Raw genomic sequence first — 18,624 nt, 5'->3', positions numbered from 1 at the left:
CTGATGGAGCTATAATAGCATTATGTTGGGACTTCCCTGGTGGCTCAGACGGTAAACAATCTGCCTGCAATGAGGGAGACCCAGGTTTGATCCCTGGGTTAAGAATATCCCCTGGAGAGGGGAATGGCTACCCACTCCAGTGTTCTTGCCTGGAGAATTCCATGGATATAGGAACCTGGCAGGCTACAGCCCACAGGGTTGCAAAAAGTCAGACACCACTGAGCGGCTAAAACACATGAGTAAAAAAGGTTATGAATTTTCACATATGGATGGGTTGTGGAATAAAGAACAAAGAAACCACAAGCAGAATATTTATACATTTATTTATAAGGAAATTATGATCTAAATATTTACAACATATAGGAAACCAGAGGATACGTTTATACAAAGCCAGTCTGCAAAGTATTCAAATGTGCAAAAACGACAGTTCAGTATCTCAAACTACTCCTGGTTCAGCAGACTAGCTCCTTCACTTTCACACATCAATATTTGATACAAAAAAGTTCTTTTGGCAAAACCTGTAATGCCAAGAAAAAGGACAAGTTGCAATTTCAGTCACTAAGTCCACCATTTACTCCAAGCAGTCAAATCTCTCTATTTTCAGCTGCAACCAGTTCTCAGAGAGACAGACCACTGGATGTCATTTCTGTGATGAGTGCTGACCAGGTTTTGATCAAGTAATTTTCTCAGACCCAGTTGAAGACAAGGAGCTTAGACGGGCAGTAAAAACAGCAACGGTTATCTGAGACAAGAGTGCCTGAAAGGTACCCGATTTGACTCATCCCAATGGAAAAAACCTTCAATATCCCAGGATTCAGCTATATCCAACAGTTCTGCATTAGTAATGCATTTGCATTTTCCAAAACAAAGAATCCAAAAAATGAAATAGGGATGAGGAAGTTTTTAGATTTAAATACTGAAAGGAAAGGATGGTCTTAAAATCATTTACCCACTAATAAATAGTAAGGCTTTGTTTGGAACCAGTTATTATCAAAATTGACCACAGTAGTAAAATACAAATAAAACTTGCTTTATGTCAGAATAGGGGCTATTCATTTGGAAAAGGCTGGACCAGGTCAAGGGTATATTGGAATGACCCTGTTGAACAAGCACATTTCACCAACTGTTAAAAAGTTTGAGACAAATTTGTGATTCTAAGTAAATTTTAACAGATGCTATGCCACTGCAGAAATAAGGATTTTTTTTTTTTAAAGAATGGAAACCCTTTAAAAAAGGGAACACTCATCACCATTTTTTTTCCCCCATCACCGACTTCTGCAAAAGTCCACGATGGTTCCCCGTACAGGCCCCAGAGTCTTATTAAATCAAATGCATGCATTATTGCTAGAGAGTCACCAAGGCTCAAATCTCTGCTCCACCGTTGCCTATGGAGCCATCCAGAATGGCATCTGTTGTTTAGCTCGTGGTTGTGATGAAGGATACTGATATCCCAAACTCCAGCCCTGTGGAAAACTACTTGCATTTTTATGACCTCCGTGTTCCTCCTCTTCGTCAGATGAATCTGCAGCATAAGCCACCAAGCCAAACCCCTTCTCTGTAGTCTTCATTTTCTTGACGGGATAATCTAGAAGAGAGAAAAATAACCCCAACCCCATTCCCCACCAAGAAGAAAAAACAAAAAAAAAGATAATACCATAAATTCGTTAATTAAAAAAAAAGATGTTAATTGTGGTTAGTTGGACACCATTTTGAGGTCACAGGGTCAATGGTCACCCAAAAACGTTGAAGATCACACGAAAAACAGCACCAGCATCAGCAAATGGGAATCCACCAGAACCATGTAAGAAAACAGAGAAAGAAAAAAGAAACACACACACAAAAAAAAAAAAAGAAAAAAAAAAGAAAGGAAAGTTAGCAAGTAAGTCTCTGGAGTCTAATATTTCACCTTTAAAAAGTTAAAAGAAAAGAAGAAAAGAAAAAAATGTATTTTCTTCTGTTCATTTTTATGACTACAGGCAAAGAACAAAAAAATAATCCCATTTACGGACCTCTCCAAATTTAGAGTTCTGAGATACTAAGAAGCATCATTTTAAAAAAGACACTGGTTGACCATTCCCAACCAATAAGTAAGAGATGTAAAGTGAGAGGTAGCTCAGCTCCCAACACGAAAATCTTTTAAGTCTACATCAGGTTACCTCCAGGTATTCAAACAACAAAGGCAACAAAATTTTGAAATGACCTACCAATCATTACTTTTTCCTAAATGTCACTGATGCTATGTATAAAATGTAAGTCGACTGACTCTTTTCTAGACACACGTCGGTTGAAAATAAAAGGCTGTGTAACTATATGATGTCCTTATAAACAAACAAACAAAAAAAGTATTCTCATTAGCCAACAGATTATAGAGGTTGGATTAAACACCTGAATAAGTCAACCTGAATGAATATCAGATTAGAAAACTAATAGCTTAAGACCAGTCTTAGCCATTTCCTTGCTCCCCCAGCTACACCTTACTCACCATGACTCCCTGTTAAAGTCCCAGACCCATTCCTTTCGTCAGACTCTGTTTTTATTCCAGTCACTGGAAAGGCTGGTGGAGGCATCAACTGCCTGTTAAAAGTTAAAAATAATTTTTCAGACACATTCAACCTTTCCAGTAGATAAGAAGTTGAATAACAATATAATCTGCAAATAAAAGTTCATTTTAACCATTAATTTCAACCCTTTCTACCTGACACCATATTCTTCAAGCGATTATCAAGTTGTAAGATTAGGAAATTTCCTGGCAGTCCAGTGGCTAGGACCCAACACTTTCACTACCAGTGCCCTGGGTTCAACCCCTGCTCAGGGAACTAAGATCTCACAAGCCATGCAGTGTGGCCAAAAACAAAAGTTGTAAGATTATAATAGAATGAGTAAATAAACATAAATTAAAGTTGTAATAGGGAACTATATTTAACATTATGGAATAATCTCAAAGGGAAAAGAATCTGAAAAAAAAAAAAAAGATATGTATGCACAGCAAGTGAATCACTTTGTTGTACATTTAAAACTAATGCAACATTATAAATAAACTATACTTCAAAATAAAAGAAAAAAAAGAGGTCTTTCCAATGCAAATTATCTTTGTCATGACCTGAAAGTAATTGTTCCAACTGTTCTGTTTGAATATGCCTTTGTATACTTTCAACTACTGTAAAACATGGTATATCCACTAATGGGATTTGCCAATCACAGTACATATTTATAGGCAGTTTATAAAATGATGCATCAAGAATTAAAGTATGAAAAAAAAAAGAAAGTATGATATTCTTATGGGGAAAAAAAAAAACCAGAAAGAATGAACTGTTGTGATAAAAACCAGCTCCATCTTGTGAAGGCTAACATAATATAGGAGAGGAGAATCCAAGCACTGGGTTGCAGGCTGGACTCTCATTCAAGTACCTCCATCCATGATATTCTATGATTCTAAGTAGCAAAAATGGTTTGATTGTGTAATACTTCTTTTACTGTCTATCCTTAGGAAAACGGCTAAGACACAGACAAAAAAAAATAAAGGCAGATACCTGAATAATCAAGTACTGAACTATTCAAGGCTGAGTGTAAGTGATTCTAAGACTGTGTAAAGGGTATCATCATATTTTCCATTACCACATCCATTACAATGAACAGGAGATTATTTGATCCAAATGATTTCATTTCAGTTTAACATGGGTGCTCGTAGCAACAATCATTATTCACATTAATGTTGCAAAAAAAAATAGCATCTGAACATATCCATATAATTATGTTCCAATTAACTTACCTGTCCCTCTCTCGCTCTTTGCCTGAGGAACTTGCCGGCTTCGATCCTGCACCTTCAATCTCATTCTGACTGGAGAAGCCTGTACCTAAATTAGTCATATGAATGGGTCCATGCTATGAGCAGAAAAATACAGTGGCATTAGCAAATCTACAACTGCTGTATCGACTTTAGCTCCTTAATGTAACTGTCAAGTGCCTCATCTTTCTGATCAACTGCAGTAAGCTGTACTACACGGCTCTCTGGGATTTGGAGTTAACTATACTCAGAGCACAGACTATCACTTTTCTCTGTAGGACCTGGCCAGAGATTTTGTGCTTCATTATGCTATGTCTTTATGTTTTCAATTATCTATGACTTAACTGGTTTGTATAAATCTAGTTATAAACTACAAAAATGCTCCAAAGAATGTTTGGTTCAAAGAATGCTTCAGAGGATTCTGGTAAAGTACTTCTCCGGATAAAACAAGACTGTACCAAAATTACGTATTTTAATAATCTAAAAAGACTCATCAGTGAATGAGTTTATAATCACATCCATGCACAGAATCACTGCATTTCTGGCTATCGTTTTTTCAGGGGTGTAGGAATTGGAGAATGACACCACCCTCTTGTTTAGCAGGGAGAAAAAGAACAGTGCCAAGGTTTTAAATACAAACCATATATTGGTAGAGTAACAGTTCTTCCCTACTCATTTCACTACAAGCTGTAAGAGGCTTCAAGAGTCTGCTGTATAAAGAGGAAGTGCAGAATTCTACAGAACTTCCAGATGCTAGTCATAGGAGACTTCTCTCTAGGTGGAGAGCTTTGTATTCGCTTATCACACTGACCCAAAGACAAAACCCACCCAAAGGGAATCATGTTGGTTTAACTTAATCCCTAAGGATAAATATCTTATTTAAATGGATTCCAGAATGCAGAAATCCTAGTATTGGGAGGACAGTTGACACAGATGTGAACTTATCTTTCTTTAAAGGGAGAATACAGTAAGGTAAGATGAAAAAAGTAAGATAGGATATTTTATTTAACCTGGTATCCAAGAAGTCCAGATTCTCGTTCATCTGGTAGCTCCTCTGTGAATCGCCTCTTCTGTGCCTGGGGTTGACTTGGGAGTGGGGGCTGGGGCTGGGGTGGGGGCTGGGGGCCGGCAGGCAAGGCAGTTTTGACAGGAGCAGCAGGAATAAAAGGCCCACTCATCGGACTCTGGGACCAAAACAAACCGAGGAGGAAAAAGTGTGAGAATGCCCAACTAACAAATTAACTAAAGGATGTTTACAATATACTTGGGATCAATATGATGCATATAAATCTTTAATCTTCTGGTCCTAAGTTTCCTTCAAGTATAATTTGGTAACAGTACCACCTAGTCTTCCTACCTCCACAGCAGCTAACATGAAATTGAAAAACTCTACAATGTTTTGAACTCTCAGGAAAAACCTGCTGCACATTTTTGCCATCAGGAGCACACATGATCAGGAACAAACGACAGACACTCCAGTCACATACTTAGTTCAGAAGTTCTCAAGCAAGAACATTCTCTTATTTAAGGCCCTTTAATCAATGTAATTAGCTCTTTCTGGACCATAAATGCTGCTAAGGCTTGTGTGGCAAGTACAACTTCATCTATCATTTCCATGGATAAACTATGTCAAGAACAAGTATAATAGTTTTAAGAGGTTGTTCCGAAAAGGAAAAGATAGATATTAGAAAAAACAAGCACTTCTAAAAGGAAAACTTTCTTTAATAACAGCTAATATTTACTGACTGCTTACTTAATCCTTGCAACTCTGGGATATAATGATTATGCCATTTTATATACAAGGAAAACTAGAGCCTGGATAGATTAAGTTCTCTGCCAAGATCACACAGTTCAAAAATGGGGAAGCATCATGGACCCTGCCAGTCTCTCTCTAAACCCATATTCTTAACCATTCTGCTATATTGCTTCCCAATTACAAGAGAATGTGGCTCAAAGCTGCAGAACTATAGCTCTGCCTAAATGTAAGGTGAAATAATTATGACTAGGGGACCACAAACAGAATTGAGTTCATAAGCCCGTTCTTGGTTTCACCCTGTACAACCGCTTTCAGTGCTCACAGCCCACAAGTAAAGAGACTGGGCAATGGTTCGAGGCTGTTTTCTCTGGCATGGGTACACTATGAGAGGCCCACAGAGGAGGACCTGCCATAAATCCATTACCATGCTTTCATCACTCTTTCCCCTGCCTCTAAGAAGAGTACATAATCTAAATGAGGTGGCTATTTATTCTTTTTCTAATATTCTACTTTCCTAGCTTGAGAAATATATACCAGCATTTATAATCCTTTCATTTAGGAAGCTCATATACCTCTTGGCCTAGAACACCTGTATATGATATATTTCTTCTAAGATTAGCCAATCAGTTCCAATCATTTAGACGAGTGTGGTATGCCAGCCCTAGTCCATGAGAACTTTAACACTGCAAAGCCCAGGACACGTCAACTATGATTCTGGCCTGCTATCTGTTTCTGTAAATCAAGTTATTAGCACACGGTCATGCTCATCCATTTCCTCGTGTAGCGATGGCTTTTCTGTTACAGCAAGAATGCAGTCGTTATGGCAGAAACTGTATGGCCCACGAAGCCTAAAATATTTATCTTCCAGCCCTTCGTGAAAAGCTCAACAACTTGTGCTCTAAAGTAGTATTTGGTGGCAAAAGTTATAAAACTGTAAACTTTAGGATAAATATACACATGTACACACTTTTTCCAAAGTATTCAGGTAGTTCGATGGTGGGAACACAGGAAGAAACACTTCGAATTCCAGTTGCTTCTGAATAATACCACCACCTTTCCACCCCCTCCCTGCCCCAATTTTTCCTAATTCAACGGTCTCAGATTTCATATCCAGGCATCCTACCTGTCCAGTGCTAGCTGGAGGCTGCACTTGTGTTATCGGGTATTGTGTTGGCACAGGTGGAACTCCAGTGGGTAATGCTGGCAAGACTCCAGGTGCCAAAGAAACAGCTGGTGGCACTATACTTGGTACTCCATAAGGAGGTTGAACTGGCTGCTGAGGAGGGGGAACAACAGGGTAACCAGACTGATAGCCATTGGATGGATAATATGGTGGCTGAGGAGGGACACTACTTATAGCAGAGGGTTGTGTATAGCCTGAGGGGGAAGAAAAAAAGTGTTTAATCAGCTGCAGCAGAATGAGACATTTTAGCTGAATATTAAACTTAATCTCTAGGGAAGAAAACTACTGAGGCACAAATGGCTTTCCAAATTACCCTAAGTTAAAGTGAATATTATTAGTGCCCTGGCACAGTTACTTTAACTTCAAGTATCTTACTTTATTCATTAATGTCACTACCAAAATATTTTTTACCACTTCAAGACATACACACCTGGTAAAGGTACAGCAGTATTAATCTGATTCACAAATCTAGAGTATTCAGCATGAACCTGAAAAGTGAAGGGAAAACAAATCAATACAGAACACTCAATTCACTTAGTATATAAAAGGATATATAATTCTAGGATCAAAGCAAATTAGAAGCCAAAACATTTCTATCAATGTTTCAATCAAATTTATTAGACTTGTTTAACCTAAATTTGGGGGCCTCCCAGGTAGTTCAGTGGTAAAGAATTCACCTGCCAATGCAGAAGACATGGGTTAGATTCCCTGGGTCAGAAAGATTCCCTGAAGGAAGAAATGGCAACCTACTCCAGTATTCTTGCTGGGAGAATCCCACGGACAGAGGAGTCTGGTGGGCTGCAGTCTATGGGATCACCAAGGGTCAGACACAACTGAGCACACACACACTCTTAATTCTAATAAGGCACACCAATAAATTACTAACCCAGGTTTGGGGAACAAGAGACATGGACATCAGGAGCACCCTAAGTGAAGTGAAAGTCGCTCAGTCATGTCTGACTCTTTGCAACCCCATGGACTATGGGAATTCTCCAGGCCAGGATACTGGAGTGGGTAGCCTTTCCCTTCTCCAGGGGATCTTCCCCAACCCAGGGATCGAACTGGGGTCTGCAGCATTAGGGAAGCAATTTGAGGGGAGCATCCTAACCCCTCATCCCAACTGACCCAATTCTAGGGTAGAAAATCATTCACAGAGCCTCAGAAATTAAGCAGTTAAGATATTTCTAAGTTTTCTGTTTAACTGTAGAGAAACCATTCATTCTTTTATTTATTGGGTAATTTGCTCTCAAGGAGCTCATGGTTTAATGAAGGTTTATTACCTCTTCCATCCAGTTCTTCATTGTAAGGATCTTACTAAGTCCAACTTTGTTGCTACTTAGTAAGTAACAACAAAGAAAAAGAAGAGGAACTGGTCAAGGAAGTTATATGAGACAAGGGTTGGTAAATCACGATACCTTACAAAAGCAAAGGAAATAACAGCTTCATCCTGAGACGCCTGATACCAAATTCCTTAAATTACCAAATAATGCAAGATTGAACATATTCAACCCCTCGAACCTGATTTCCTTTAGGTGCTATAAAAAAACCTACAGTTTATTTTAACTTCTGGTTATTTGATTATAGGATAAACAGAATGGACAAAGAAGCCCAAAGGATACCGCAAAGGATGTCTGGCTTCCAACTGTGATAACTCAACCAACCTCATCTAAAGCTAATATTAAATTTGGAATTAAGATCATAAACAACCTGACCAGGATTAATAGTGGTATTTAAATAACTGACAACACTGAGACTGTATGATACTATATAGTGGACATGTCATACTGAAATAGCTCCTGAAGAAGAAATGCAAGTCAACAGTGACCCTGGCTAGGGGAGTCTGACTTCCTTACAGAGAGTATCAGTTGCTGGAATAATGCAGTAGTTTGAAGTGTTGTTCCAACCCCCTACCAAATTTATGTCTGCCAAGAACACTGGAATATGACCTCGTTTGGAAACAAGGTCTTTACAGATGGAGATCATTAAGTTGCAGTCATGGTGGATTAGAGTGGACCGTAAAATCGAATCTCCTCCTTCTTATGAGAGGAGATAAGAGAGACACAGGAAAGGCCAGGTGAAGATGGAGGCAGAGTCAGTTTGACACAAGGCAAAGAATGCCAAGGACTGCAGGTTAATTATTAACAAGCTAAGTTGAGAGGAATGGAAAGGATTCTCCCTCGGAGCCTTCAGAAGGAACCAAGCTTGCCCACATCTTGAATTTGGACTTCTGGCTTCCTGAACTATGAGAGAATAAAGGTCTGTTGTATTAAGTCATCTGGTTTGTGGGAATTTGATATGGGAGGCCTAGGAAACTCATACAGGTAGAAAAATAGCTAAGGCACAGTCCAAGATGGCAGTAGATCTAAATGAGTTTCAGACAGATAAATATAACTTACTGTTTGCAAGAGATTCTCACAGAGCTTCTTGGCAGCAGCTAGGCCTTCTGGTTTGGGATGACTGTAAAGACATAAGAAACCAATAAATTGGAAAGAAAGAAAAAGAAAAGATACAGAATTCTGCTTCCACTTTGTATGCTGTTTTATAAATGCAGTATAGTCAATGTAGCACAAATCTAAGTTTCTGAATATCACAAAACAGAAACACAAAAATAGTCCTTAAGCCCTTCAAGATGTAACTAATATCATTACCATAAATGTTATGTTCTCCTTCTTTGAGTAACGGTATTTCTTGATATAAACAAAACCTAAAGATCACTAAAATTATTTTAAAATGTATTAATATTGTCATAGGTTTAAATGAAAGTTATTTCAAGCTTACCGCAGCTCATTTAATGATCACAGACTCTTATAAAACCCAAAGATGTAAATACTAACAGAATTATGTAAAGTTTAAAAATAAAAAAAAATTAATTAAAAAAAAAAAAACCCCAAATATGTAAATACTAAAAAATCCAATCATACCTCTACTTCAGTTTTTATTAATTACAAAGCGATTACTGCTATTATTTACTTAAGTTCCTAATGCTACTATTTATTAAGTTCATATTCTCTTGCTCCTCTTGAGTCATTTCTGCCTGTACTGATCAGCTGACAAGTATCCAAATATCCTTGGCTCTATCCATCCCATACCTGATGTAAATGTACATAGGTTCAAAAGCTTCTCGGCCAGATGCTGGCTCAATGCAGCCTGAGCCTTTCCCTCGTAGGAAGACTTTGGCACCTGTTTCAATCTGAATGTGCTGCAAATAGGTGCAGCCTGGACCTTCCACTTTCTCCTTGACATTAAAAGTGGGCACAGCATGTTCAAGACCCACGAATAATTTATCTTGAACATAATGCATCTGCAGAAGAACAGAATATCTCTAATTAAAACAGAATACATAAATAAATCCTAAAAATGAAAATTATTAGGCAAAATACTTTAATCCTCCAGATACTTTCAATCACTTCCAGAATAAAGATGCCCCCCCACTCCGTGTAATTCCTACCATGAACCTAAAAAATAAACCCTATCAAGTTGCTTAATTTAAACACAAACCACATATTCCATGTTCATACCTACAACATTAACATCTTACTCTGTTCAGTGAAATCTACTTAAGAAGTGAGAACCCAAGATTCAATACTAAGTATATCCACTTACTGTGTAAGAAATAGCAAAGACAGTCTCCTGTAAAACTGGAGTAGAATGTCGGGTCGTACAGTCAACCCTGTGATATTCTACAACACACGGAGGGCTGCTCTCTCCAACCCTTTTTTTCTAGGAGGATTGTATCAGCAGAGTCTTGCTTCATCAGACTCAGCCTTCTTAGTCCTCCAGTTTACTAATTTAAACCAAAGCACTAACTTCAAAATGCACAGTATGTGTACTCTTTGATCTATCAGTCCCTTTTCTGTGTCAACCACACACCGGCACTTGCCATCTCCCTCTGCAAGGATTAAATCATGTGCTGCGGCCACTGCTGACCTTCAGTACCCTCTGAAAGGCGTTCAGGGTGGAAAACAGAAATGAGGCACTCTTGCGCTCCCAGAAAACTGGCAGGACAAGTCTTCAAACAGCTAGCTATTCTCAAGAGCTGATTCTATGAGTCTAATTTTTACATCTCCTTGTACCTAGAAAAGCACTAAAATCCTTCATGGTGATGACTATTTCTCGTGACTAGCAGAAGCTTTATGAGACCAGAAGAACTTTCTAAAAAATAAACATGCTTAATTACATGTACTCCCACTTTACCAAAATCACATATATACTGTCCTTCCCCTCTATCTCTCTGGAACAGTCTCTGAGAATTATTTGAGCCACTATCTCCCAGGCTACAGTTTTCATACTGGCCCAAATAAAAAAGTTGACATCTAGAATGTATCAGTATAAAGAGATGTGTGTTCAGATGTTCACTAACCTGAATGGTCCATTAATAGGATTATCAACGGGGTAAACTTTTAGGTTGGAACTTCAGGGTTTTATTTTTTTCTTCATACTCCCTATAGTATTTGGCATATATCATTTTTACAGAAATGATAACACTGTTAATGATCTCTCCATAAAACATACCCCTGACTGGAAGGGAGGCTTCTGGCTAACAGCTGGAGACAGCTGTGCAATGGGTGCTGGCTGGTGATAGACAGTGACTGTTGCACCATTAAAAGTTGGACTTGTCCCTGTTGCAGCTTTGACTACCCCATTGGTAATAATTTCTTTGATTCGGTTTACAGCTCCTAGGGAAAAACACAGAGAGTAAGGTACTACATTAAAGAAATGAACAAACAGATAAACAACAATGATAAACACAGGCCAATCCTCAGTTACTTCTGTTTTTAATCCATTTTATGGACTACCCAAATATATTTATGAGTAGTTCATAAAGAAGAGTTAAAACAGCCACCAGGAACAAACAGTTTGCCAACTTATTACATGTAATACTTTGCTCTTCACAAAAAGCAGTATGTGAGTCAAAACAATTACTTACTGTCCACTAATTCCCGTGTCTGGCCCTGAACATGAAGATACAATGGACGATCCCTATAAAGAGAATATTAAAATGATGATAGTAAGCTGGTCCCAACCAAAGGGGTCAAATGGGTCACCAAACCTAATCTGGTATCACTCGAATGTTTCTAAATAAGTAAAGGAGACCATATACATGAAAATGGCTGTTGCTAGTTAAATTTCTAAGAACATGGTTTTATAGCTGGTGAATGAATACTTTGCTGGCTGCTTAAAGTAAATGGGGCCACACAGGGATCAAATATGCTCTTATAGGCTCATGAACATTAATCTCTAGTCTTCTGGATAACCCAATGTTTGAGAACAGAATTTCTTTCTTTTGGCTGTCTAGGAAGTTATGGACAAAAGGGCTCTTGGCTATCCAACCTAATGTGCCAAGAGTGGTGGCATATATATATACATACATACACGCATATTTCTTTAAAGGTCCACACCCAACTGAGAAGACTCTTTAGCCTCTAAACATAACGTGGGGCTTCCTTGGTGGTTCAGTGGTTAAGAAGATGCCTGCCAATACAGAGGACATGGGTTCGATCCCTGGTCTGGGAAGATGCCACACACTGCAGAGCAACGAAGCTGGTGGGCAGCAACTACTGAAGCCCACGCACGTAGAGCCCATGTTCCGCAACGTGAGAAGCCACCACAATGAGAAGCCCAGGTACCACAACAAAGAGTAGCTCCTGCTTGCTGCAACTCAAGTCCAACGAAGACCCAATACATCCAAAAATAACAAAACAAAACCATAAACTCACTTAAATTGTGATTATAATAATAAAGAAAGTGATCAACAACCATACTAATAAAAAGCTGTAGGCAAAATATAACTGTGTTTAAGGAAAAAAATGTTTAAAACAGCAACCAGCACATATGCAAGGTTAAAATACGGTCTTAGCTAGGAGCAGAGAGCAAATTTTGCCTCCTAATTATATTTAGTTTAAGCCAATATGAAAAATGTTGCACTGCCTGAATACCTACCCTCAAAAACTGGATAATGGAAGTAATGAAACTAAACTGAGATGAAACCTTTATATGGACAACTTACAACCTATAATCATCACAGTGGTAATAAGGAATCCGATAAAAGGATTTTTCTAAAAGGGAGATTATGACAAAGTAGGAACCCACTTGTTGGGGGAAATATTTCCATAGAAAAAAATTTAGATATACAGTAAATATTAACAACTACTGTCTTCTTTCAGTTTATTCTAATTTATTTCCTCCAGTAAATGCATTAACTGTCAAGTAAAAAACCAAACAGCAAGAGGAAAGAAACAGCTGCCAATACTTCTTACATCTGTTTCGAGATGTCTCAAATTCTGCTATCAAGTGAGTGCGCACACATGCGCGTGTGTATAGCTACTAACCAAGCAAGCATGTACACATATTCCCTACAAATGACAAACATGAAGCTACTGTGAGTCCTATGTCCAACTGTTCCCCAAAGTATAGGATATGCATACTTACCCTGGTCCTACTTTGGCCTTCTCCTCAGTTGTCATGAACCTCCCTCGAGTTGACACTGCAGCCCCACTAAGTCGGCTGATCTAAAAAGCAAACAATGCATTGGATGATCCGGCAACTCACTGAGTTCAATGACAGGGTGCAGGATATAGATTTCCCCCATTCATTCACGCCATCAATATGTAGGACTGAGTTCCCTCCTATTATCTGAAATTTTAACTGAAGCTAACTCAAGAATTCATCCCTATCTGTTTCTTTACTGTCACGAGTAAGTTCTTCCACAGTTAAACCCGATCCTGACTTTGCAGACCCAAAACCACTAATAAAAATCTGACTCCTGTTTGTGTTTAAAGGCCTTGTTTTTCTGACACTACATCCACCCACCACCTTCCCCACAGAGGCCCAACATCTCCATACCTCATCTTGAGTCTGTCCTCGGGTCAGCAAGTTCCTACACGTGAGAGGCACATCGTTGATCTCTACTTCAGCCACAACCAGGTCATCCTTGCTTTTATTGCTAGTTAGGCCTTTGCCAGGGGCCTGAAGCTGTAACAGGAGAAATTACATTAAAAAGTTCATATGACGAAATAATCTCTTTGCTGTTCAATTTAAAACTACACTTTCCCAAGTGCCACTAACTCCTTACCGATTCCCTCCACCTAGCAAACACACCTGGAAATATTCCTTGGTCATTCGTCATCAACAAAATAAAAAAGCAAACAAAACCTCCATAACCTCCATAAAATGACACCAAGTACAGTCAATTTACTTGAAGGCCATCATTAGATATCTTTGTAACCTTGGCCCTGTGTGCGTTTTTATGACCATATGATTACAGAAACGCTATGGACTAAAAGCTGCAATCTCCATAAGGAAAATTAAAGGCCAAGTTATGATGCTTTACTGCTCAATTAGATAGCTACAGGTGTAGTAAAATATAGGGTAGAGTCCATGCACAACCTGAGCCCAACTACGCACACATCTCATCCGTGTAACAGAAAGCTGCCTGTGTGCCAACACTAGGTCACAATACAAAAATATTCTATTCCTACAGAAACCTCAGAAATCCTTAAATTGTATCCAGTTCACATCCCATTACTCTCTTAAGGAAGAACAAAGAGAATGAATGAAAAGACAAGTAAGATTCTAAAACCCGACTGTTTTCTCTCAATTTAAACTATGGGCAAATCCACGACACTGTAAAACCAACTATACTTCAATAAAAAGTAAAACAGAAAAAAATGCTGTACAGCAGAAATTAGCATAACTTTGTAAATCAACTATACTTTTTTAAAGTTAATAAAATTTAAAAATTTTAAAAATAAACTACAGGGAATTCCCTGGTGGTCTAGTGGTTAGGATGCCAAGCTTTCTCTGCTGAGGGCCTGGGTTTAATCCCAGGTTGAGGAATTAAGATCCCACAAGCTATGTGACATGTCCCCCTAAAATAATTAAAATAAACTACAGGCAACTCCAGATAGCTGACTTTGAGTGTTATCTCAAAAACTTTAACCTCAAGATGGCCTTCCCCAACCCTTAGTTGCCATGGACAGCACAAAGAAGGTAAAATACAGATTATTTATTTGCACATTAGGGATTTTAAAAATTTGGAAGCAAACTAAACTCAACAATATCTCTTTTCCTTTACTGACTTTCAGAATGCATTTACACACCTTATCTCACTGAATCCTTATGCCTTTAAAGGTGCGTATCAGTGTTGTCCAGCAGAACTTTGTTTTCCACTTGCCAGTCCAATATGGGTGTCACCATCCACACGTCGACTAATGTGGCTAACATAACCAAGGAACTAAATCTTGAAATTTACAACCAATAACTGGGGATTCTAGGTTTCATATGTAGGTATTCTGATTCTAAATCCAGTATTTGTGCACCATGCTGCCTTCTGCTGGGTTCAATTACCATTTTAGAGATTACTTTTTTAGAAGAAAAAATAAGTCTAAATGAGTAACATCAATATTAATAATTTTAACATTCAAGCATCCATCTCCATCAATGTGCTTTCAGTATTTCCTTCTAGATTTTACAAAGAAACAATTGACTCACATGATCTCTTCAAACCAAAAAAATACAATGAATAACAAACTTCCAATTCGCTACAAGTTTTCACCAAAGCCACAGAACTCAAGCATTAAAACATCCACACAGCTTCTGGCCTACTGATAGATATTATCTATTGACAAACTGGAAGGCTGAGGAATTGCATTTCTTTTCTCCCCCCAGCCCACCCAGCTTTACTGAAGTACAACTGACAAAACTGTAAACATTTAAGGTGTACAATTTTACATTTTGATATAAATATATACACACACAGTGTGAAATAATTACCACCAAACACACTAATTAACATATCCATTACCACATGCATTGCGTTTTCAAGCAGAACTCTTCACAGGTACCAAGGAAGGCAATTTTAATTAAACCAAAATAATTGTTTTTCACATGAAAACTACAACGGAATGGGCTGTCTTGGAACAAACTGAATTCTCCAACTCCAAACAAAAGCTAAACACCCCGAGTCTGAGGCGACACTGAAGTCAGACATCTGCATCTACCATTTCCAGGTCTAAGACAAGTTAACTTTCTATTCATGAACCTAATGTTCCGTATCTATAAACTGGCGACAATAATCCACTCCATACTTGTCACAAGGCTGTTTCTCCCCCTGACCGCAAAGCTTGTATTCTAGCAATATAAACAGAACTGTGCTCCTTATTCTGTAGGAAAATTCTTGCATTCTGCAGCAAGATAAAGGCTTCAAAGTTCAGACCCATTTCAGCTGTAAGCTTCTAATTATAACAGGGATTTTATAAAACGACCAAATAATTTCCTAATTTGTATGAAAACAGCAAAACAACTCACATATCAATTAATCATTTTAGTTCATGTTTAACTGCACTTCAGTTAGGCAGTCATTAGATATCTGAATCTACAGCTTTTTAACTGGACACGACAATTTAAACCACCCGATTTATCTGAATTTCTCTTCTGACTTCAGGGAAAACGTACATGTTATCAAAAAACATACTATACCACTGCTTTAGATAATTATGACTTCCCTGGTGGCTCAGACAGTAAAGGATCTGCCTACAATGCGGGAGACCCGGGTTCAATTCCTGGGTCAGGAAGATCTCCTGGAGAAGGCAATGGCAACCCACTCCAGTATTCTTGTCATATACATAGAACTTAAGCTGAACTAAGTGAAATAAATTCGATCACACTGCCTCCTAAAAACAAATCACAAGATATCATCAAATACATTTCAAATATAAGTATCTTTAATTACTGTATCCCTGTTTTCTCTTTCATTCATCCAAATTATTGGGACATTACAAAATAATCCCCATTAATACTGCAATTAGCAGAGTCCCCTTAACTTCAAATACCTTCTCAGCAGCATTCTGAGTTGGTTTCAGCTTTCCTTTGGCCATGAGCATGGCATTGATCTTGGCCGCCACAGCAGCAGCAGCATCCAAGGCTCCAGAGGGTGCAGCTGTGGAGCCCCCCGGGCTTCCCCCACTGCTGGTAACCTCCCCGCCTGGGGTCGCCGGTGGCAAAAACAGAAGGGGGGCTGGAGCTGGTTGGTCCCATTTGCTGCGGCGCCTACGGAAGTAAAAGAAAAAATATTAGGCCCCATCAAAGCTTTCAGTTATATTTTTCTCCCCTTACGACACCTTAACACGCTATTTCCCCGCTATCATGCTCCCTTTACAATTTCGACTCTCCTATCAGAAATGGAATTACCGTCTCTCCTTAGAACTACTGCAACATTTCCCCAAATACTTCTTCCAACCTCGTTCCAGAATCTACTTCCTTTCTCCTCCGTCATCCCTATTAAGATTCCACTCTGTCCCATACGTCCTCGTTTCCGCCTCCCCCTTAGTTCGGCCTTCCCGAAGTCCCTGCTTTTCTCCTCTTTCTGATCCCCGCCGGCCTTTTCCAGGGACTCCAGGCCTGCTCACCACCCTTTGCCCCAAAGGTCCGGCCCTCCAATATGTCCACTTCCCACCTCAGGGCCCTTCCACCCATACGCTGCTTCCCATGATCCCTCTGCCTCTCCTGCTCCCCACGCTCCCCGAGATGCCCTCTCCCGCGAAGCTTTACCCGCCGGCTCCAGGATGTGTCGCGCTCCCCGCGGACATGGCGACCGGGTCTGATCAACCACCCGCCAACTACTCCACTACCACCCTCCCGTCACTTCCGCCCCCAACGCCCTTACGCAGAGCCTCTTCCGGTCGTGAGGCAAAGCGGTTCCGGTGTAAACGTCTATTCCTATTGGACTCTGATTTCAAGGCATCTGGAGTTGTGGGAGCCTCTAGGGTGTGACCTTCCTGCTTGCGCCTTGCCCTTGAAAAAGATGGCTGTTAAACCTCATATTAAGGAAGAATTGGGGCAAGAATTCATCTTTGCTGTGGGCAAGTTGGTAGCCTAGAAGACAATACGCATGAGTCAGGGAATTAAACAGGTTTTACCCCAAATTCACTTACTCCACAAATTCCTGTGGAGTCCCAGCCTGTGGCTTGGAAGTGTGCTTTCCCACGACTTTTACGAACTTCACGTTTCAGTTACATGTTTAGGAAAATAGAAACGATTCCTCTTCTCAAAGGTTATTCGAAGAATTTTTTTTTTCTTCATTTCTGTGCGCCTAGCCCCATTTTAAGAGCGAGGCATATAAAGACAAACCAGCCGCGGGTCCTCCCTTTCTGTTAGTTATAATGTGGCGGGGTAGGCACGCGGGCAATTACATAGAATAGGACTGTGTGATAAGCAAAGATGAAGAAGACAGAATGCTCAACTTGGTGGAGCTTACACGCAGGTATTTGAAAGAAACGGAAACTAAACTTCCGGGTGAGGGTTGGAGGAGTGATCCAGCGTTTGTTATGAAACACCGTGTTCTGGATCTGCCTACTTACGGTTGAACTGGCCGAGTGCCGGGCGGGATCCGGAAAGCCCTTGGATACCGGTTGAGTTGATTCTGAAAGCCAGAGATGACCAGCATGTAGGGTATCTTGGAGCAGCAAGGAGTCTCTAGATGGAGTAAATGAAGTATAATGGTATTTTTCAAATACGTTTACATTGTGGTAGGATTGATATTTAGTCGCGAAGTCGTGTCCAACCCTTTGTGACCCCATGGACTATAACCCACCAGGCTCCTCTGTCTCAGGGATTTCCCAGGCAAGAATACTGGAATGGGTTGCCATTTCCTTCTCCAGGGGATCTTCCCCACCGAGGAATAGAACCCACCTCTCCTGCGTTAGTAGGCGGGTTCTTTACCACTGAGCCACCAGGGAAGCCATCTCATAGGATTAATAGAATACAAATTCATTTGAAAGTCAAATAAATAGTGTTTTTCCTTCAGCATTTAATAAATGTCCTTTCCATACAAATGCCACCTTTATTATATATGAAATTATGTGTCATATTTCTGCACTTTTCTATTGCATGAATCAATTTTTT

General features: G+C 39.5%; 1 protein-coding gene and 2 non-coding genes across 5 annotated transcripts; all 3 read right to left on the bottom strand.

Annotated features, from left to right (window-relative positions):
• Positions 1–306: 306 nt before the first annotated feature.
• Positions 307–17,514, bottom strand: KHDC4 (KH domain containing 4, pre-mRNA splicing factor). Of its 3 annotated transcripts, none has more exons than XM_025287691.2 (14): positions 17,387–17,514; positions 16,554–16,770; positions 13,567–13,695; positions 13,153–13,232; positions 11,651–11,703; positions 11,236–11,399; positions 9,813–10,024; positions 9,120–9,180; positions 7,154–7,211; positions 6,664–6,917; positions 4,795–4,968; positions 3,770–3,882; positions 2,483–2,574; positions 307–1,585 (listed from the first exon to the last, which is right to left on the bottom strand). In XM_025287691.2, the coding sequence occupies exons 2-14, from the start codon at positions 16,602–16,604 to the stop codon at positions 1,386–1,388; spliced, it is 1,641 nt and encodes a 546-aa protein (XP_025143476.1). In that variant the 5' UTR covers positions 16,605–16,770; positions 17,387–17,514; the 3' UTR covers positions 307–1,385. The 3 variants fall into 3 exon arrangements, with proteins under 3 accessions (XP_025143476.1, XP_006052080.1, XP_006052081.1); XM_006052018.3 differs by lacking the exon at positions 17,387–17,514 and adding an exon at positions 17,272–17,383; XM_006052019.3 differs by lacking the exon at positions 17,387–17,514 and adding an exon at positions 17,272–17,324 and having other exon boundaries at positions 1,573–2,574; positions 3,770–3,854.
• Positions 5,836–5,969, bottom strand: LOC112585862. Its single transcript, XR_003110437.2, has one exon. It is a non-coding gene; the product is annotated as a small nucleolar RNA SNORA42/SNORA80 family (small nucleolar RNA).
• LOC112585866 lies at positions 10,370–10,504 on the bottom strand. Its single transcript, XR_003110441.1, has one exon. It is a non-coding gene; the product is annotated as a small Cajal body-specific RNA 4 (non-coding RNA).
• Positions 17,515–18,624: the final 1,110 nt, after the last annotated feature.

Source organism: Bubalus bubalis, chromosome 6, assembly GCF_019923935.1.
Source record: "Bubalus bubalis isolate 160015118507 breed Murrah chromosome 6, NDDB_SH_1, whole genome shotgun sequence".
In the NCBI taxonomy this organism is placed as follows: domain Eukaryota; kingdom Metazoa; phylum Chordata; class Mammalia; order Artiodactyla; family Bovidae; genus Bubalus; species Bubalus bubalis.
The sequence above is the reverse complement of the archived record's forward strand: the minus strand, read 5'-3'. Positions and strand labels throughout refer to the sequence as shown.